Here is a 22,678-nt window from a genome sequence, read left to right as displayed (position 1 = left end):
AACAAAAATCAATTAAAAAAATAATATAAAAAACAACAATTAAAATAAAGATGACTAAACTTGTTATAAAAAAAAATTCAAAAATAAATAATTATTAAAATAATGATAATCAAATATGATGTAAAAAATAAATTAAATTAAATTTTAAAGGTTGAAATTGAAAAAAAAAATAATAACTAAAAAAATGAGAGTTAAGTCCAATAAAAAAATCAAATAGAATTAATTTAAAAGGATGAAATAAAAAAATAATAAAAAAATAATTTTAAATAACAAAGAACTCATAAAAAAAATCATGACTAAAATAAAAATAAAACAAGAGGACATATTTTTTTATTGCTTGTCAAATCACACCTCATGCCATAAAAAGAAAACACGGGGGGAGAGAAATCCCAAGCACCACTAGGGCGTTGAGAACTGTGATACACGTGACAACTAGAAGTGCTGCCACTCATCGGAGTTGGTGGCATGATGATTTGGTGTTTTTGGCCACCAGAGAACATAGCATGTGCTGCTTGCATGCGACGAATCTTCCCCGCGTGCATGCTTGTTTTCTTCAAACGACTAACACAATTTTTTTATATTTTTATTTCTTGCAATAGACCAAACAAACCCTATAATGAAAAAACCAAGATAAAAAATCCAAAAAGCCCCTGGATGGTAGTTTGCATACGAGGTTACGCAAGTAAGTATACTATATATATAAAATAAATTAACAAAAAAACCTTTCCAGGAAAATTTTAGTCATGAGAGTTTGACAGTAATTACAAAATGCATCAAAAAAACTAAAATGACAAAAAACCCTTTAAATGCAAATTATTTTTTGACTTTCTTTTCAGGGTGTTATAATACTTAACTGTCTATTTTTTTCACGTAGAAAGACTAATTCGACCAGCAAAAATCAATAATGATCATCACATCCCCTTAAAAAGACGAACATACTCCAAAATCAATGCAGATTTTCTGTGAGTTAAGTAGTAAAATAGTCATTCTATTACAGCAATCTACAATAACATGTGTTTATTGCTACAGTCACAGTTAAAATTTGTTGGTTTAAAAATGGACGGTGCCGGATTTTGTTTTTCTTTAATCATTATCGCTTTATTATTATTATTATTATTTTCTGGACATCTCTCCAGCCATACGAGCGAAGTCATTGATTCTCTCCCGTGATCGACAACGTTATCGTTCGAAAAGAGCAGGCCATTGACTACACCGGCTCGAGAAATTGGGTATAACTTGTAAGTATAAAAGTATAAAACCACGTGGTTGGTGGGATTGATCCTCATCTAGTCCTGGTTGCCCGCCGAAGTGTGACTTTTTGATTGACACTCGATAATAAAACAGAAGGTGACATATCATCCTCAAGCTGCCAGGACTTTGTAATTTTGGATGGGTTTGCGGTGGAGTATTATAATATCACACCATATAATGGCAGCCAAATTCTTCCTGTGAAAAATAAATCTTGAATGCAATAACAATGCCTTAATTTCAAATATCCAGTATTGATTTAAAATATCACAGGCCAGAAGAGTTGTGGGAGGGTTCGATTTATATCGAAACAAGGCTGAGCCTTTGGCCCCTGGTCCCGAGAGCCAACTCATATGCTACATGGATTTATACCCATACAACCTTTGATTAACAGCAGCAAGAGGTAAAGATCCAGCATGGATGCTAAAATTGATTTCCTCCATCGACGTCACCGGTGTCGAGATACGCGGATTTGTTAGTTTCAATACCGAAGTCTGCTTCAAGAGACGATGGCACAATAATAAGATGGAAATATAAAGAGGATGAACTAGCACCGAACAGAATACTACATGTCACTACCTTCGGAGGAGCACCGTCAACCAAACAGCTCCTAACACCAGGCTGTGCTGCCAATTCCTTGCAGCTTGCACAGTAAAATAGAGAGAAAAATAAACACGACCCCACCTTAATTCTCTCACCCCTTCGACGAATCAAAGCGGAGATCAGTTTTCCAATCAGCACGCGAGAATGCAGAAAAATCATCTTCTCGGACATCATGTTATGTTAGAATAAAAACCATTATTTTCATTATTGATATTTTATCTTTTAGTTTAAATGGCTAATTAATACAATATAAATTTCAAGTTCGTATTTGTGCCATCTACATTTTTTAATCAATTAAAAAGAATTAATGCAGAACGGGTTTCCCTCTAAATTAATTTGGGTCGGGTTTTATAGAAAGATCAAACAAGGGGAGGACCATTGCAGTAATCAAGCTGCGTGCAAACCATGGTTACATAGATCACGTACTGCATCAGGACCGAACAAGGAACCACCGCAGGAGTGGCAACCTTCCCTGCTCTGCTGCCCACACGTGTTTCAAAGATTTGTTTATTCTCTGTTTTAAAAGTGTTTTTTTAATTAATTTTTTTTAGATATTTTGAGTGTTAGTATTAATTTTTTTTTAAATAACAAAATTTATTTTAATATATTTTTAATTAAAAAATAATTATCCCTAAATCAAAAGGTTAGAGCACCTACCAGGCCAACTTCACACGTCTTCTGCAGTACGAGGGAAGTTAAAGCAAGATTTACCCAGGTGTGTTGTCTTGTGTGCCCATGGTTTTGGGTACCTAGGGATTACTAGAGCTAGCTTGACCTCTTTTATATTGCGTTAAAGTGTGATTGAAGTTATATTTTATTTTAATTAAAACTTTTAAAAGTTATATTTAATTAAAATATATCATAATTTTATATGGATAAATGATTTTTTTATATATATATTAGTTACGGAAAAGCTAAAAAAAAAAAAAACCACAATATCAAATGCTATCATCCTAAACCTCGCTTGTGTTTCATATTTTTGCAAGTCCATCATTGTTTGTATACCAGTGGTTTTCGTAGGTGTGTTTTCTATCTATTAAAAACAAACGCAAACGGATTCCTCCTTTTACTTTGACCAGTTTTTTCAGGGTATGTTTGGTATTATATTTTAGAAATGTGTTTGAAAATAAAAAATATTTTTTATTTTTATTTTAAATTAATATTTTATTATTATTTTATTGTGTTGATATTAAAAATAATTTTTTAAAAATAAAAAATATTATTTTAATATATTTAAAATTTAAAATAATTTAAAAAAATAATCATTATTACATTTTCAAACAGATATCATTTCTTCCTTCTTCTTTTCAGGGCTCGTCACTCTCTCCCCTGACTTCTCATACCAGAACAGAGCAAATACAATGAGTTTCCATGTGAAATTTGATTGTTTATACGTATTTCTTTGTTTCAACAGAACAATTGTTAGGCTACTAAAGATAGTTCTCGGAAAAATTAAACAAACTTATCTACTGACATTAACACAAAAAAAAGCCTTTTATATCAGCCAGCTTGATACATGAGAGAATGTCACCTGCAGATATTTTATTCATTTTTTTTTTGGGCCAGTACGGGTTGCCCTTTCGCTTGAATCCTAGGCCAATTGACCCTCTTATCTCTCATTAACAACCAGAATCAAGTGGATGATCGGAAAAAAAAAATAAAAATAACTAAGTATTTACACTGTTTAGGCTGAGATTTAGTATTTTAGAAAGGGAGAACCTTGTTTCGCTGCCTCTTCGAGCTCTTGATTCATGAGTTAAAAAAAACTCTTGTTTTGCAGACAAATCTCATCCCTTTAACCAAATGGATAAATTATCATGATATTGCACTGATAATTTTAATTTTTTAAAATTTGACAAAACTTCATCTTGTTTATGTAAACATTACAATTTTTTTCTAATCCATTACATCTTTGATTTTTTTAAAATCATTTCCAAGTCATTTTGAAAATAAAAAATATTCATAATATTCATAATTTTTTGTATAATCACCGTGGTTAATTTTAATGCGTCATAATCATAAACAAACTTTCTATTTTCCTGTTGTTTTTAAATAAAAAGGATGCATGTAAGAGGCATGGTATTTTCTCCAAAACTAGTTACTGGAATGAATGATATATGGGCTCGGCTCATTGTTCATCCATTTACATACGACTGGGTCAACGGTAAGCCTCTCCTAAAATCCCAGGTAAAAAACATTTCTAAAAGCCAGCTCTTAAAACAACCACGCTCGGTGTAACAATGGGCCCCCATCGATGGTTGCTAGAGGAACCCAGTGATCCAATGATTGGGATTTGAGTTCATTCGAGGGGGCTATCCATCAAAAACATTTGAGTCCGTGGCGGTCAAGAATTTTTCAGAGTTCACCTATTTTTGGCTCGAGTGTACTGTGTAATTTCTTTTTTCACGTGCCACTTATATATTACATTTAGGAACGATAATTTAATTAAAGGAATTAAAATTTAATAGATACTAATACAATGTTTTAAGGATAAATAACTTATTTGATTGATAATAAATAAGATATGAATATTGAAATTCGATACAAAATATATATTTATATCATATGAACATATTGGTAATTATATAGATTTTTTTTTAATACAATATGATATATATATAAACATACATATACATATATATATATATATTAACTATAAATATTTTTTGTTAAATAATAGATAATAGTAAATAATAAATATTCAGAATTTAATTAATACTTTATAAATATTTAAATTTTTTATTCAATAATTAATAAATATTGAATGAATATCCACGAGGACTATCCCTGCTTTGCATTCGCTGAACGAGGAGCAATATATATATATATATAAAAAAAAATTCCTCGACAAAACCATTACCAATTGAAAGTGGGCGTTAATCCTGTAATGTTATAAATTATCATTGGGCACATGTGCCTTTTCTCACCACTGTTTTGATACGCTCTTTTTTTTTTTCTTATAAAATTTGTTTTCGAAATTTTCATTAACCACAGTAAATATTTATCTCTGCTCATGCCTTAAATAAATCGTTAGTTCGTCGACTGTTACTTTTAAGTTTTTAAAAGCTGTTTTTGATCCCCTAAAAGCTGTTTTTGACCCCCCCCCTCCCCCAAAAGAAATAGCAACGACACCAAACAGCCTCTTCTTCATCTGATCATCTAACTTACCGTCTGGGCCACCAATCCGAAGCCCAAACTTCCTCAACGCCCGCCAATTTTAAAAATTAAACCCAGTTTTAGCGCGCCCAGCCAAAAAAGAAGTAAAGCGCACACTTCACACCTCACAGTTGACAATTCCCATCTCTCTTTCCTTCCACATCACCACCCCTTGCCTCTCCTAATCTGCGATTGCTCCAAATAACCATCTAGCTAAACCCTAGATCCGCCCACGGTGGCAGAAATGGCTGGTCAATCTGACTCTACCATGTCTCTATTTTCTTCTGAAGAGGTGCCTTTCCTTCTCTCTATACACGATAAATCTGTGGTTGGTTGTTTATGCTTGCCTGCTGTTTTGCTGTACAGATTGAATTTATGGCAGAAGATGAAATGGTGGAGATTGTTCCGAATCTGAGGATGGATTCTCTCAATTTTATTTGTGTAATGCCTCTCTCTCTCCCTCTCTTACTCGCACAAAAGTACTTCATTCGTTTTTTTTTCAATTTTGTTTGATTCAATTTTTCTTTTTGTAATTTATTGATTTGGTGTAATGGCAGGGGGATTATGGACCATTTCATCCACAATTGGCAGCTCAAGTGCCGCTTTGGTTAGCTCTGGCTTTGAAGAAGAGAGGGAAATGCACAATAAGGCTTCCTCAGTGGATGTCAATTGGTGCGTTTTGGACCTTGTTGTTATTAGTTTCCTGCTCAATCAGATGCAACTATTTATTCCAGTACCATCTCAGGCTAGGAATTTAACTGTTCTTGCTGTATTTCTACCGGAAACTAAGTTGTAGATTGCAAACTTTCTCATTGTTCTTTTGGCTTTGTGGACTAGAAAATTTGACTCAGGTTTTGGAAGCAGAACGGGACTCTCATGCATTCCAGCATTTACCCTTTCATTACGTGGAAATCTCAAGACTTCTTTTCGACCTGTAAGTGCTGAAACACTCCTATTTTACTCCGCATTTCAGTGATGACAATATTGAATGTCAACTCTATTTTTGTGAATGCAGTGCACGTGAGGACATTCCTGACATGTATATGGTGAGCTTTGATGATTCCTTCATCTCTTTCAGTTATTTTTTTGTGTTTTTGGCATAAATTTCATATTTACCTGTTCATAGGTGAGGTCACTCATCGAGGATATCAGAGATGTAAGATTTCATAAAGTGGAGACTAATTTAGAAAAGTTTACTGCATCTACGGTGACGGTATGCTTGCTGTCTCTCTTTATCATTTGAAAGTTGTATATTCTTGTAAAATCTGATCTTGGCTGAGAGGATGATCTGGCTTATGTTGGGCAAAAGTGAAGAGTAAATTGTTAATATGCACGTTCCGATAAAGCGTGCTATTTTTATTTGGTCTCTAACAACATGAATGTGAGTTTACACTGCATCTAACTGGGACAATGATGGACATCAATAAATTAATTAAAGTGCAAGAATCGGAGCACTTGGTAGTGTGCCTAAGTGCATCCATGGGGGAAATATAGATCGTGAAATCAGGGATGAAAAGCACCCTTCTTATTTCAAATACCAGTGTTCTGAAAAAATTACTTAAACAATGGAAGGAAAAGAGATAAAAAGTACCTCACCTTTTCCAATTAAGTAAAGATGTAGATATAAAAGAAGTTTGTCACGCTGAAAATTGATGCCGTTGTCTTGCATGCTTGAGTAGCCTTCTTGCTGCCCCCATGCAACCGGCAATCAACTTCATAGTTGAGTAGATGTTGAGACTTTTAACTTATCATACAACAGTATCTTATATCCTTTCTGGAAAGGAAGGACGAATTGTTCTTAGGAACTTCCATTAAGAATACAGGCAGTGGGTTATGCTGTTAACAGAGACATTCTATCTACCTGTTGGATTTAACAAATGGTGTCAGCTTTTGCGATTGCCTACTAGTAGGATTGTTGGAAAGCTTTGTTAATTCTTGGATTTTGATTCATTCTTCATCATGTTGTGATATACTGTACCTTTGTTAGATCTTGCATTCTGCTGCTCTGTGAAGTGATCTCTTGAATTTGATATCGCAGTGGAAAAATATGTCTGCAATGGAAGTCAATGTAATCCGTGCATTTGCTGGGAGAGCTCTGCAGGCATTTTATAAGCATGATAATGAACAGCAAACAACAGATACAGATAGAACGTTGGATAAACAGCCACAAATACCTACTGACAGGCCAAAAGTATGCCATTTCTTAATATCAGATTTATATGTCTGTGCATTGGCGGACTTATGTGTTCATTTTATTTCATTATTATGAGATCGAGAAATTTATTGGTGCAGTGGTAAATGATGGTCAGACTTTTTGTGCAATGCTCAGTTCTTCTTCTTTACCTCCTAATCATTGAAATGAAAATTATGTAACAGTGAAAAAAGAATTGGTGGACTATTATTTCAAAAGTGCTACGCCACCAGCCTAGGTTTCCTTTATTTAACTAATTTTCTTGTTATGCAGCGAAATTTGAAGCCTCGATAAGAAGTCATCATCCTCTCGAATTCCCTTCCTATCTCAACCTGAAAAGAGTACATTCTGCAGGTGACCACAGAAGGTATTTCAGTTTCTTAGACCTTTCTCACAAAAATCGGGTACCACCCATGCTGAGTGTAGTGATGAAATGACAGTAGATTTTGCGCGGAGCCTTTTTCAGCACTATATGTATAAGCTAATTTTATTTCTTTTCTTATTAAGCACAATAGCATGTGAAGGTTCCTCGATATGTAGAATCCAAATGTCTCCCTCCATGTTCACAGCTATTCAAAATGTATTTGTCAAATTGTGGGTGGAGTGATTTCTGGGTCTTTTTTCACAGTATAACTTTGTGTAAGGCAATTCTAGGAGGTAACATGTTAAAATTGATCTTCTGGGATGTGAATATCTTGATGTTTAGATGAAAATATTTACATTTGTTAAAGGTCTGACATTGCAGTGAAAATGTGGTAGAAGGTAGCATGATAGAGATGATTCAGATGCATACAAGGAAGTTAGAATCAGGATTGCGTGCTTCCAAACTCAACCTTGTCATGCTAAATCTGGTCATAATGTTTAGGTTTCTATCTAGTCAGCATATTATAAAACTGAATCTATAGTCTGACTGTTTGGGCATTAGGATAGAATTTTCATTTGATGTTGTAAATTGTTTTGATTTCGTCCCATGTTCTGAAACAACCATGGGTCACGCAAGCAATTGTTTGGTGACTGATTGCGGTCTTAATCTTGGACTTCTAGATTTTCTGATGAAAGTTGCCTGAATGCTAATTTGGATTTATTTTGGTCATGCATTTTTTCCTGAAAAGAGGTGCCATTATTCAAATTGATTTCAAAACTTAATTTGAGAGTAAATATTTATTATTTTTTTAGGCCGAAGAAGTTTGGAAAAGCAGATGTTAGGTACTCATGGAAATGCAATATTTGTTTTTGGTGTGATTTTTTTGGAAAATAGTTTTTGAAAAATTATTTTTTTTACCTGTATTTGTTTGATATTATAAAAGCATGTTAACAAAAAATATTTTCTAATTAAATAAAAATTTAGTTTGGTTTTTATAAAAGTGTTTTTTTTATATTTTGGATAAAAAATATTTTTTGAAAATTATAAAAAATTTAAAAGAATTATATTATTTGTTGATTATATTAAATTTAGTTATATATATTTTTATTTTTATTTTTTATATTAATTTTGGTTTTTATTTTTATTTTTTTTATTTTTTTATCTTTCAATTTTTTAGATTTGATTTTTATTATTTTGATTATTATTTATTTTATTTGAGATAATTTATGAAATTATTTTTTTTAATTTTATTCTTATTTAATTTTTTAGTTTGTAATATTTATTCCTCATTATTTTAATAAATTTTAAAAAATAAAATATTAATAAGTTATTTTTCAGCTCAAATCAAATATTAGAAAATGTTTTTCAATTTATTTTTATTATATTATCAAATATTAAAAAATAATTTATTTTTTTAAAAAATATTTTCTAGGAATTCCTTATTGGCATTTCACAAGACATTGTTTAACAAATGCTACAAAAAATTCTGTGCTCCCTGCCATTTTTAACACATCTACCTATTTGCTCTCTGTTTGGCTGTATTTTGTTCCTAGACACGCCTAAACGTTTCTTGCTCTATACTTTTGTTTGATGACTTTACGCTTCCTAGGTAAATTATTAAGTAATACTTCAAAACATGTTGAGAAAGTAATGTAGTTTTTTTTATTTTGTTTTTTTATATGTTTTTTAAAAATTATTTTTGTTAAAAATTTAGTTTTATAATTTTTTTTAAATATTATAAATTACTATAATGTTTTTTTACATGGTTTTTTATGAATTTTTTAAAATTATTTTTGTTAATTTTTTTTAATGTTGAATTAAAATTATCTTTGTTAATTTTTTTTTAATGTTGAACTTATTAAAAATTTAGTTATGTAGTTTTTTTACAAAAAAACATTATAGATTACTATAATGTTTTTCTTTTTTATCAAAATATTCTTTATTGATTTTTTTTTTATATTGTGTTGGTTGAGAATTTTGTTTCATAATTTCAAAATATTCTTTATTGATTTTATTTTTTTATATTGTGTTGGTTAAGAATTTTGTTTCATAATTTTTTTTAAACACTGAATTGCTATAATATTTTTTTTTATAATTTTTTAAATTATTTTTATCGCATTTGTTTTTTATATTTTTTTTTATGTTTTTTAGAATTGTTTTTGTTGATTTTTGAGCTGGTTGATAATTTAAATTTATAGTTTTTTTTGAAAATAATGTGGATTGCAATAATTTTTCTCCATGTGATTCTCTATGATTTTTTTCATAAAAATATACAAGCATGCCCCAAGCTTGAAGCATTATGCGGGCATGAAATCTAGTATATTCTAATTTTTTTTAATTAAATTGGTGGCTGCTATGATGTTACCCCTTACACCAATTTCTTTTACCTAAAAAGAAATTCAATAGACTATTATGTTTTTATAAAAGTAAAAATTAATAACTAGGTTAACTAGTATATTTTAATTTTGAATTAAATTATTTTTTTTGGATTCGAGTAAACCTCACCTCCTCTTGAAAATCGTACTTCATGAAAATAGGTAAACGGGTAAAACTCCAATTGTTTCAAGTTTTCATAAAAAGTGTAGATCTTAAACCTTTTTTTTATCATGTTATACCTCTTGGGGATAATAAATTTGGAAACAATAATGTAAAAATAAAAGATACAAAAATAAACTCTTGCTAAATGTGATTCATATTATCATACTGGAAATATTACACAAAAATCATGAAGCTTAATCTTTAGGAAATAAAAGGTTGAAGGATTAAATTGAAAAAAAAATATAAAATAAATTAAAGTACAACAATAAATTTTTAATTAGAGTTAAATTGAAAAGAATAAAAATATTAATAAAAATAAAAAAATCAAGAGAATAAAAACTAAAATAAAATAAGCAATACATTATAAATGTGGATTGAATGATGAAATTAAAAATAACAAAACTTTTATAAAAAGACCCAAAAAAATAAAAAAATCAAGAGAATAAAAACTAAAATAAAATAAGCAATACATTATAAATGTGGATTGAATGATGAAATTAAAAATAACAAAACTTTTATAAAAAGACCCAAAAAAATAAAAAATCTAAAGAATAAATGATCAAGTTTAAAACATCAATACATTATAAAAAAAAAATTGAACCTTTAGAAATTTTCAACATGTTTTTTAATATAAAAAAATTCCTAAATATAAATTGATAAAATTATGCAAGCTTCCAATCAAATAAATCAAGTATCATCATGTAATTGTTTTTTAAATTTATTAATGATAAATACAAATAAAATTAAAACAATTAAGAGATAAATATAGATCAAAATATTTAATATTGTAATATAAATTATTTACCGGGTTGTGTTTAGTTAATTTGATTTTAAAATCAATTTATAATAAAAATCGACACATAAAATTTATTAAATAAAAAATCTTCTCGATCTTATATTTGTTTTTTAATCTCTTTAAAGGTAAAAAAACACCTAATTTAAATTTTTATCAAATGAAATTATTTATCACAAAAATTAATTGTTTTAGTGATCAGAACTCAGCAAGCCCTTATTTTTCAAAAAAAAAAAACTTGAAATTAATAAAAATAAAGCTTGATATTAAAATTAATATTTCTAAAATTCAGAAGATCGATCACCTGATATTTAAAAAATAAATGATTAGAATATATTTTTCAAATAAATTTGAAAATCACAATTTATTTTACCTATATTTTTTATTTTAGTCTTTTATCTTTTAATTTAATTTTCTAAAAAAACTTATAAATGAGTGCTAGTTGAGGTTCAAAAGGGTTTAATTATGCAAAAAAAAAAATGGTTTTTCACCCATGAATTAGTTTCTATGATAAAAATAAGGAACAGGTCTGCGGCATCTCCCCTTTATTTTTAACAATAATGCCTGTCAATAATCCACAAAATGCACCTAAAATCGCAAAAGGGAATCCTTTCATATTGAAATTTAAACGGATAGATCTACGTAGGTATATTCCTTGAGGTCCAGAAGCAGAACACGCCTGGCGTCCCGTTAAGTTCCGGCCTGTGGGGCAATCAAAGCAGTGCTTGTTTGCATATGCTGTGACCCTTACGGGCTCCGTTTATTGCCAGTTCAATATATCAATTACAAGCTAAATGATGGACAAGGTCTGGTCCTCTTGGATGCCTGGCATCCATAAAATGGCTCATTTTTTGAATAGTTTACAACTTGAGTGGAAACAGAACCTTGGACCAGGAATGCGGGTGGGAAGACAGCAGTCATCATGATTTTCTTTTGGTAAATTAGCCTAAAATTAGAGGGAGTCTAAAAGTTTAAGCATTTTTTCTTGTAGGGGAGTGGGAGATATATAACATGGTTCCGCAATAAAGTTTGTACTGCTGTTTGAAGAGTTTAATGCACGGGAAGGGCAGCTTTCACTGTCTGATTGAGAATGGTGGTTAGATTTTTTTAAAAAAAAATTCTTAATTTTTTTTTAAATTAGCGTATGAAAATAATTAAAAAATATTAATTTGAAGTAAAGAAAAAATAAATAAAATTTAATTTTTTAAAAAAATATTTTTAAAATAAAAAAATAAACAGAAAAAACATACATTTAAGTGAAATAAATTAGGATCCAGAAAAGCTTGTTTACGTAATTGATGAACGGGTCTAATTTTCCGCACCATGAGGTGCTGGTATTGGAAGTTGACTGGTCTGCTTTCGCGTTGCATCAAATCCATCCAGTTAATTTGTTATTAGATGATGAATAAAATATTGTTTTTCGTGCACCATCAGAAATTAGTTCAGCATATGATGCTGGTCTGAGTTGTGATTTATTATCCTTTTCGCCATTGTTTTGGCAATTATTAGATTCCTTCACTCTTTTTTTTCCTAGTTTTTAATTAAGCCATGATTAGATTCTCCTTAAAAGTCGACCCGTTTAGCAATTATTAGATTCCCAAAGAGGCAGGAAGAAAGTTCTTTATTGCACAATTGAAACCCCATTGCTGGGAATGCTTCCAAAATAGGGAGGAATGGATGGCTCTAGCGATTGACGGGTATGAAACTGATTGACTCGCTAATATTTGTAACCACAATCCTAGGCCAAGCATGTTATGAATTGGAGTTTGAAGATGATCCTCGGTTTTATCATAAAATAACGGTATCATTTTCCTGGACACTGAACATTTTTAGCGTTTGACCTTATAAATGGGCCCAGAGGCCATCGCCTGACGTGGACCAGTAGACACTTCCAAGTCAGGATGAGCAGCTAAGCTTTTGCAGCAATTTAATAAGCGACGGTGCTAGTCACATAATGTACCACATTTTTTCGTGCAAGTGTGGTTTGTTTTGGTCTCGAGTTATAGCTTTTATTGTGAGTGTGGTTCAAATAATAATTATTTAGAATTAATTTTATTTTTAATTTATTTTTATATTTTTAAATATTTTAATGTGTTGATATTAAAAATAAATTTTAAAAAATAAAAAATATTTTAAAAAACAATTCTTATTATAATTTTATGCATCCCCGTAAAGATACTAATATATCTTAATTTATCAACTATATGCATTCTTCTGATAGTCGGGGATCATTAAGACCGTCATAAAGTGTTGATGGTTAGTTTCTTATCATGACATAAGATTGTTGTGAAATCACAAAAAAAAGAGTCTTTTATGGTGTTTAGCTCTCATATAGTGTTTAATTTTTACATAAGATTGTTGTGAAATCACAAAAAAAAAAAGTTTTTTATGGTGTTTAGCTCTCATTTAATTTTTTATTTTATTTATTTTTTAATATCAAATTGATGCTTTTCTTGTATTTTTCCAATAAATTTAATGTGTTGATATATATCACTTTAATATATATTTAATTATTATTATTTTTTTATCAAAAATCCTCTTGACTATATTACCAAATACACTTATTCAAGTTGATGAACTTGCGGTGAGGTTTTATTTCATTGCTGGCCTAAATACAAACGGTACATTAGGCGATGCGTTGGATAGTATCTTTTTTTGGTTACATTGTGGAGTTAACAAGCTTGCAAATTATTCTTAAAGGAAAGAAGGCATAAACTTGCAAGACGGTCCATGATAAATACTCGAGTTGGAGACTCATATGGAATTGTACATAACATAACCTGTGAATCCATGTTTAATATTATATCATAGGGTATTTTTTAAAAGTGTTTTATATTTAAAAATATATTAAAATGTTTTTTTATTTTTAATATTAACATACAATACAATTATTGAAAAAAACTAAAAAAAACATTAAATGATGTCAAGTTGCATTGACTAATGCTAATGGAGGTTTTTGTCTTTTCTTTTATTCATTTTTTTATGTAGAGAATAAAAAGAAAAAAACTTATAGCCTAACCAAAATTATACTAGCACTACCTTCAAAAACAGCAACTTAATATTGATATATCAATTAATGTTATTAAATTTGACATTACCAATTAATTAACTTGATAACTTGTTAATTTAAAATCAAACTTAAATCGAGTTTCATGTAAATTATAGCGGGTTAACTAGCAATGCAATTAACACATATTTGATATGATTTTATTTTAAAAAATAAAATGATAATTTTTTAGAATAAAAAAAATCTTGAAATGAAATTGTTTTGAATTAATTGGAGTTGATTCACTTATCTTGTTACTATGGCTAAAGTTCTCTCAAGTAATTTTGACTTTAATATCCATTTATTTCTTTTTGTTAATGCTTTCCTATATGTTACATTTTTATTATTATTGCATCCTTTTGTTATCACATTCTTTCATCATTTGATGTTATTAATGCTGATAAAAATAGATATATGATATTATATGAAATATTTTTTTTTAAATGACTACATCTATTTAATTTCACTTTTACTTTGACCATCTAAAAAATGAATTGATTTTCAAAAAAATATATTAATAAACTAATTACTTTTTACAAAAATATTGTATGCGAAAAAAACACATCTCTAGTTAGTTTCATACAAAAAAAAATTAATAAGACAAACACATCTCTAGTTAGTATTATAGAAAAAATAATTTAAATTAAGATGTTCCATTTTTAGTTTTAGTGATCTTAAGGTAATATGGTCAATTTTTTAATTAATTTCAATTAATGTTAGTATATATTTTTTATTGTTATCTTTTTTTTTTATTTGAAACTGAACGTGTCTTCATTTATCTTATTTTGTTGTATTTACAACTCTTCTTATATATATAAAAATATTTCACCTTTATATATAAAATCAATAATTTAGATAAGTAACGTATGCTTCAACCACATGTGATTAACTTTTGATTTACATAATCAATAATTTATGTTGGCTACTTATTTAATCAGTCTAATCATATATTTCAATAAATTAAATATGACTTGTGACATTATATACATTAAAAAGTAGTTATTGTAAAGTAAAGTATGGGAAGAGATTGTTTAGTGGTGCAATAGTTTTTGTTTTTTGTCTCAAAAAATATTAAATATATATTTTTTGGTTTTAATATGTTTATATTAAAAATTAAAAAAAATCTTAAATATGGAATACAACTGTATCAAATATACAATGCCACGAACAATTAGAAAGTAAAGTTTAAACAATTTATTACTTTTATGTTGACGCCTGGTCCTCTCAAAAGAAGGCATCTAGAGATATTTTTGGAATCTTAACGGAAATTGTGTTATTTAAAATTTAATTTTTTTTGTTAAAAATTAATTTTTTTATAAATTTATAAATTATTTTAATTTACTCATCTTAAAAATAATTTTAAAAAATAAAAAATATTATTTTAATATATTTTTAAATAAAAACCATTTTAAACTACAAAGACTACCTCAGTCCCAAATAATCCCATAATCTTACCAGCCAACTACTTCAAACTTACCAGTTGACGGCAGCCTAACACCGACCCCAATGTTAAGATCTCTCACGAAGTTGTAACCATTTTTCTTCTCTTACCTAAAATGGTCCTCTTCCCACGTGGACGAAATCGGGAGAGGTCCAGAAGAGTTCAAACTTGTAAGAACAGACCTCATAGGATTCTTGCCGGGTCTTAATTGGCCGCCCAGCTTTTTAAAGCTTGAGTTGGGTTGGTCAATTATTGGCCAGTGATTAATTGCAATTTGCAGAAGTGGCAAGTGTCGTAATTTCTTTAAAGAGGCAGATACTGCCACTAGCCTGCGGACCCACCATAGCCAAGCTTGTGCAGGACAGGGCCTTCTTCTTTTTCTCTTTTTTTCCTTTTATTGTGCTTTTCTTAAGCAGCTCCGCTCGAAAAAAACTGGGAAAAAAGAACAAGCATCATTGGTAATTTTCAGGAACTGTATATAAATAAAATAATAATTTACTTTTTGAAAAAAATAGAATTAAAAAAGAAAAACTTAAAACTTTCTATTCAAATGTAATATTTTTCCATTTGATAAATAAAAAACAATTTTTTAAATTTATACCAGGTTTAGAAAATACATTTTTAGGTTCTTCACAATTTTTCTTTATGAGTTTCTTCATTTTTTTTCAAATTAAAAAGAAATTAGAAATTTCAACAAATACTATATTAATATCTTTATATTTGGTACGTGTCATAAATTTATTTTTGTATTAAAACTATAGTACTAGATATTTACTTTTTTTGAGCTAATAAGTATAATGTTTTCATGATATATAATTTTTAATTTTGATTTTAATGAAATAAATATTTTATAATTAGATTATCACAAATACAATTATTAAGATTCTTTTTTGTTTTCAAAAAATAAACACATTTTTCACAAAGAAAACTAGAAATTGAGAAGAAAACTGAAAATGAAAAGGAAAATTGTATATTGTTTTTGTTAATAAACAGGCTCCCAATATCCATTCCTCAGAATAAAAGATTTTCAATAGTCAACTTATACCTTGTTTCTTTCTCCCTTTACTTTCGAGATCTCAATAAATGGATAATATTAAATTTAACTATTAAGATGTTTTTCTAGTTAGGAATTAGTTGTACCTTGTTAACTCCTCGGTTAAAATACTTTAAAATAATTAAAGAATAGTAACGGTTGCCCTTTCTTACCATATAGTCGATGACAAGCTACCTGTGCATGCGAAGGATATGGTGAATGTAATCTCATTTTAGTATACCGATCAATGAATATTGACTTGTCATTTTTTTATTACTATTGATTTCGACCAGTTTAGTTTATTGTGTGGATGTGCACTCGTGTGAAGACCAGGGGTTTGGTGGAGAAGGGAAGAGTGAACGTGATTTCTCATCTGCAAAGCGTCGTTGGCAACGGGCAATATTTAACCGAGTACGTGTTTAAAAACATCATCGTCATCCTAAAAGTTTGAATCATGTATAACAGCTTGTAATAACGTTGGTTTTAAGTTGAAGCTAGATTTTTTTTTTGTATAACAGCTTGTAATAACGTTGGTTTTCAGTTTGATCGACAACCAAACCCTCCAGAGCACGGTACATAGTGGTTTTAAGTTGAAGCTAGATTTTTTTTATTATTAATATGAATATTTAGTTAAATTTACATATACTTTAATTAATTTAACGAGTTTTAAAGTTAATAAATATACAAATCTTTTCAAGCTTTTACCATCAAACTCCTTACTATAAACTTGGTTTTTTTTGTTCTTTAATAAGTTGGACATTAACTTCTTTATATTATTAGTTGTCCTTTAAATGAATTAAAAAGTTGTTTTTTGAAATTATTTTTGAAATATATTAAAATATATTTTTATTTTTTTCAAAATAATTAACATTAAGATATCAAAATAATTTGGAGTAAAAATAATTAAAATTTTGCGAAACTTCGATCAAATATCCGTTAGGGAGGGAAGAGGAAAAAGAGCCAAGTCACCGGTCAATTATTGGGGAGCGGCTCACGTAAGAAGAAGTTAGCCGCGAAAGTTACGTCATTTTCCATTCAGGCAATGACCGTGAGTACTTTTGATTTGTTCAGCTGTTTAATCCAAGTTGCATGGTGACTTGCTCCTCGAGCCCGAAATGCTGTGTCCTTGTTAAAGCATCGTACTTTCCCTGCCATTTCTTGTTATCACTTCCTACTGAAAAAAAAAAAAAAAACTTAGAAATCATTATGCAGTTTTATTTTTCCTATAAATAGTGATTTCTTTTTCCCAGTCTAGCTTCTTCTTTTTTTTCCTTCAGTTTTTAAAATTTTAATTTCATTTTTTGATAAATATTTAAATAATAATTTGATAAATATTTTTTTCATATCAATTTTTTTATTTTATTTTACTTATAAATTTTTTTTATTGATCATCAAAATTATATTTAAATATACTAAATCAATGAAATCATGTTAAGATAACTTATATACTATTTTATTTTAAACTTCAATCAAGTAAAAAATTGAGCCATGAAATCTTTTAAAATCTATTTTATTATTTTTTTTAGTTTTATCTAAATATATTTTTACCAGTTAAATAAGATGATTTTGTACCGACAAATCATATCACCGTAACTTTTATGTATTTTAATATTAAACCTATACTAGATAGGAAGTCATATCATGAGGTTTTAATAATACTCATCTATTAAATCAGGTTTGATACCTGATATTTTAATTTTTTATATATTAAAAAATAAATTAACATGAATGACAAAATACTACAGTCTATGAACTGATATTATCTTGAACCACTGTGTTTAGTTTTTCCCCTTCTATGTTATCTAACCCCGTTCGAATTGACACCTCCACTCCAGTCCAGGGAAAATATCAGCACATCTTGCTGTTTTTGTTAGTAATTGTGATGATAATATATTATTTGTTCAATACTATTTTAGTGTCAAATTTAATGTTTCGATTATAATTCTTAACTATTCATTTGTTGATATAAAACCATTTATTGATAATTAACAGGAGCTGTACGTCGTGCCAAATGGGATATGAACACCTTGTATACCTTTACAAGATCAGCAGGCGACATTAATAGTTTTCGAGAAACTAATTAAATTAATTTCAAGAATATTTGAAATGTCAGAAGGCTACCACTACATGCATCGATACAACTATTTGCAATAAGGAAGTTTAACATCGTAATGAATTGTTGGGTAGACAAAATTAAGACACCCACCCAGCAAATTGCAACAAGTTTACAATGTTTGTTAATGTATTTATATTGTATTTTAAAATGTTTTTCAGTACACATCTTGATTTTCTAGACTCTCTTAGATAATATTGTTATATTAATGCTGAAAATATTAAAAAACATCTAAAAAAATATTAATCTAATGCATTTTCTTCTTTTTATCTAAACGTATTTCTGTAAAACACGTACCCATCATAACCCTAAATACATATAAAATACTCAATAAAGAATAATAATTAAAAAAAAACTAAAACCTACAATGACTCCCGTGTTTTCTACAGGGAAAATACAAAAAAATCTATCAACATGCCGTGTTTCTTTGGTTTTAAAAGATGGCCCGGATATTACCTATTTTTTTCATAATAAAAATTATATAATAAGAACTCATCATTGTTTATCGTTATTATGCAAGTATCACTCTAGAAGTCCATCCTACCCCCTGACTCTCTCTAATGTCCGAGGATATTTTTGCCCATCAACCCTTGCCCTCCTTTCGAATTGCAATATATTCACGATGAAGATTCACTTGCCGGGGAGAAATGTACCGGTAAAAGACCCGAGAGAATCAATTCATAATTTCGTTATCATTAAAAACCAGGAGCAGCAGCGAATAAAGTACTTAACTCCACCACATCCCGAATTGATTTATCATTAATCATCTGTCCTCTTTATCCACCTCATCCCCTCTGGAAATCCGAGGAGTTACTTGGCCACAAAGTAAAATAATATCTAAGGATATTCCCGTAATTCCATCCCCACCCCCTCGATTCCCTCTCTCTCTCTCTCTCTCTCTGTATTGTGTCTGAGGATATTTTAGCCTGTCATTTCTCGACCTCCTTTCAAACTCCTCTTCCTCTCTCCTTCCTCCTTCCTTCTGGGTTTTAGCTTCGCCCCAAGAGAAAGGAAAAAAAACTCAATCCTCTTCCTCTCCTTGCGCCTTTAACTCAACCAAAAGCTTGAACAACTTCGAAGCGGAATCGTTAGGCCTCGTTTTTACGACCACAAAGAAACGTACAAAATTAAAATTTTATTTATAGATTCCATGATTCGGTTAGTTGTCTTTCCATACTTTTGGTGATTTTGAAATAGAGAAAACGGTATTGTTCTGGATTGATGATGTGTGCGGCGACGGCAACAGGAGATTGGGGGGCAAGAGGGATTGTGGGAAAAATAGGAGGAGGATTTAGCCACGAGAGTGAACATGATTTGGCTCTCATGGTTAGCGATTTTCTCGAGAACGGCTGTAGCTCCGGTGCCGATTCCAGGTGTAGCAGCGATAGCGATTCTGGTCTCTCTGATCTTCACCACCTTGGCGACAAGATTTCGGTAACTTTTATTCACACGTTTCACCAGTTTACTGCCTCCTCGCCTCACACTAGAATTGCATAGAATCATTCATAATTGTTTAGAATTCATTGAAGTTTATATATATATATATATATAAATGAAATCGAGCTCAATTCATAAAGAATTGAATTGTTTTAAGTTTATTTATCTTCTTCTTTTGCCTGTGTTCTATTCGTGGAAGTCTGAGAAATCGTTTCTATTTTTTTTTATAAATAAATTTGTTATTTTTTCTTCGTTTTGTTAGGTTTATATTACGAGGAAGAGAGATAAATTTCACTGGTTCTGTTTTCCTTTGAAAAATGGAGGAATGAATTGAAGTAATTTTTATGTTATAATTTCTCACTAAAATTGAGTTGAATTTTGCAATTTGTGAGGAAAAGAAAATTTAGATTTGACAATTGTAGATACTTGTCTCTCGAGAAATGATTCAGCTCACGAATTCGTGAGAATAGTAAATGGTGCCATTTTTATGTGCCCGTGTCAAAAGATTCGTTCTATATAGCATAGCTCTTGTCTCTCTCTTCTCGGATCACCACAAAATTCTAGTTTTGTGGTATAATTTCTGTGATTGCTTGTAAAATTAATCAAATTGGAATTTTTGTACAGAAAAAAAAAACAGAAATCTCAATTACATTCTGTGAGATCATAAACTGAAGTGCACGTGACGATTAGCTATTCTCATGTCTGCCTGTGTGAATCTCCTCTAGTATATACCGTGATGGCTGTCTCTGGAATCAGCAATTTTATTTAAATGGCAACTCTTGTTTTTTTTTCCCCAGTATGGTTTCAACAGGTGCAGTTGACGACTTCCTCGCGAATCTTGGAATTGTATTTAAATTACAACATGCAGTCTATCTACCAGACTATATTGATGCATTTTAACTCCTGTTCTTGTTCAAGATTTTACCATTTGATCATATAGAATTTCGCTGATTATTTGCTGCTCTTGCAGTTTTACAAGCGCACTGTAGCCCAGTATGAGAGTGACTTGTTGTCCATAGTTCATTCTCTTGTGCAATTGATCAAGGAGTCAGACCTTCATCATGTCAAGTCAGGTCCTTGTAACGCAAGCTGCATCAATTTTTCTCTTGTGAAACTGCTGAGACTTTCAGGATATGATGCTGCTGTTTGTGCATCCAAGTGGCAGGGTAGTGGCAAGGTGCCAAGAGGTATGCGATCTTGTTCTTAAGTTGTAGTTCTAACATTTCTTTGAGGGGCTATAGGTGCAGAGGGTTATTGTGACTTGACTAGATTTGATTGAGGGAATTGCCACCATCATTCACCACTAATTTCAAACCTTTATGATGCAATGCAAATGAGAGATTTGGCAGCTTTTTTTTCTGAAACTGCTAGCTATATAAATCTTATTTCTGGGAAGTCTTTGATTTGCCTAAGCACTCACTCTTGCATTTATTTGATGATCTTGCATGTTCACTGGGGCTTGAACGACCCTTCATAGTTGAACATTGTTTTCACTAGATAATCCTGACCTCAAGTTCTAATATCCAACATGTACCCCTTAAATGATTTAATCTGGATTTTATGGTCAAGTTGTTTTTTTGTGAATCTTGTGATGGTCGATTTGGAGGGAGGACCTTCTTGTGATCTTATTTGGAACATGCCTATTTTATCTTGTATCATGTAGCTGCGTTTGCATTCTGTTTCTGAGAATTGGTTCTTATACTATATGGCAGGGGATCATGAATATATTGACGTGGTCAACTGCATCAATGCTGGAAGCTCTGAGCGTGTTATCATTGATGTTGACTTCCGAAGCCACTTTGAAATAGCCAGAGCTGTGGACTCTTATGATAGAATATTGAAGTCGCTTCCAGTCATCTATGTAGGCTCCTTGACCAGGTTAAAACAGTATCTTCAAGTCATGGCCGATGCAGCTAGATCTTCTCTCAAGCAAAATTCGATGCCTCTTCCACCTTGGAGGTCTCTGGCTTATTTGCAAGCAAAATGGCACTCACCGTACCAGAGACAGTTTGATCCAGGTGAACAGAATTTTAGCAGTGGCGATTCTTCGGACCATAAGCAGTGCAGTGGACATTTAAAGAGTCTGCCGTCCTCACTTCAATTTGAAATGGAAGGAGAACGATTCGTGAAGCCTATTAAAAGTGATAATAACTGGAGGGTGAAGTTTGAGAGGCGGAGACACTCCTTATTCAGGGCTCTTTGAAGTGTATAGAGTTTTGTCCGAGAAATGCAAATTCTTTTCCTTTTCTGAGAGAGTAATTGTATTGCGGCTTTCTTTCTTTTTCTTTGTTCCATCGGATAAATGAGTGTATACCAAAATGAAGAGCCATTTCGTATAAGGGGACACAAATGAAAATTACACGCCATTTTGCCGAACATATCTTCATTTTCCTGTTTCATCTCAAGCTGGGAGATCAAACATCGATTTTGATTTTTCGTTCATTTGCATCAAGTGACAGTATCTTGTTTTTGGGCGCTAGATTCCTCATGGCAGCAACTTCAGCCAAATACAAAGTACTATCTTCAACAAGGTGCATCTTTACATAGATTGCTGTTTTGTTTTTGTTTTTTTTTTTTTTTTGTCTTGAATACATTCCTTGCCTTTTTTTTTTTATGGCCAGGGAATTTTTGTTACTTTTTCCCTATGAATATGTATTTGTGCTGAAAAAATCCGAGTTATGCTACGAATTAATATATTTTTGCTTCAGATGTTTA

General features: G+C 30.3%; 2 protein-coding genes across 2 annotated transcripts; both read left to right on the top strand.

The window, feature by feature from the left end:
* The first annotated feature begins 5,071 nt into the window (after positions 1-5,071).
* Positions 5,072-7,913, top strand: LOC105127554 (DNA replication complex GINS protein PSF2-like). The gene is made up of 8 exons (XM_011028897.1): positions 5,072-5,299; positions 5,374-5,448; positions 5,565-5,679; positions 5,845-5,941; positions 6,023-6,053; positions 6,134-6,220; positions 7,046-7,198; positions 7,472-7,913. Exons 1-8 carry the CDS (start codon positions 5,252-5,254, stop codon positions 7,490-7,492), a joined length of 627 nt encoding a protein of 208 aa, XP_011027199.1. The 5' UTR covers positions 5,072-5,251; the 3' UTR covers positions 7,493-7,913.
* An 11,516-nt stretch (positions 7,914-19,429) lies between these two features.
* On the top strand, positions 19,430-22,678 carry LOC105127551 (uncharacterized). The gene is made up of 3 exons (XM_011028895.1): positions 19,430-19,960; positions 20,934-21,150; positions 21,676-22,678. The coding sequence occupies exons 1-3, from the start codon at positions 19,748-19,750 to the stop codon at positions 22,164-22,166; spliced, it is 921 nt and encodes a 306-aa protein (XP_011027197.1). The 5' UTR covers positions 19,430-19,747; the 3' UTR covers positions 22,167-22,678.

Source organism: Populus euphratica, unplaced genomic scaffold (genome assembly GCF_000495115.2).
Source record: "Populus euphratica unplaced genomic scaffold, PopEup_1.0 scaffold13.1, whole genome shotgun sequence".
Classification (NCBI taxonomy): domain Eukaryota; kingdom Viridiplantae; phylum Streptophyta; class Magnoliopsida; order Malpighiales; family Salicaceae; genus Populus; species Populus euphratica.
Note: the sequence above shows the minus strand (reverse complement) of the source record. Positions and strands in the feature narration are given on the sequence as shown.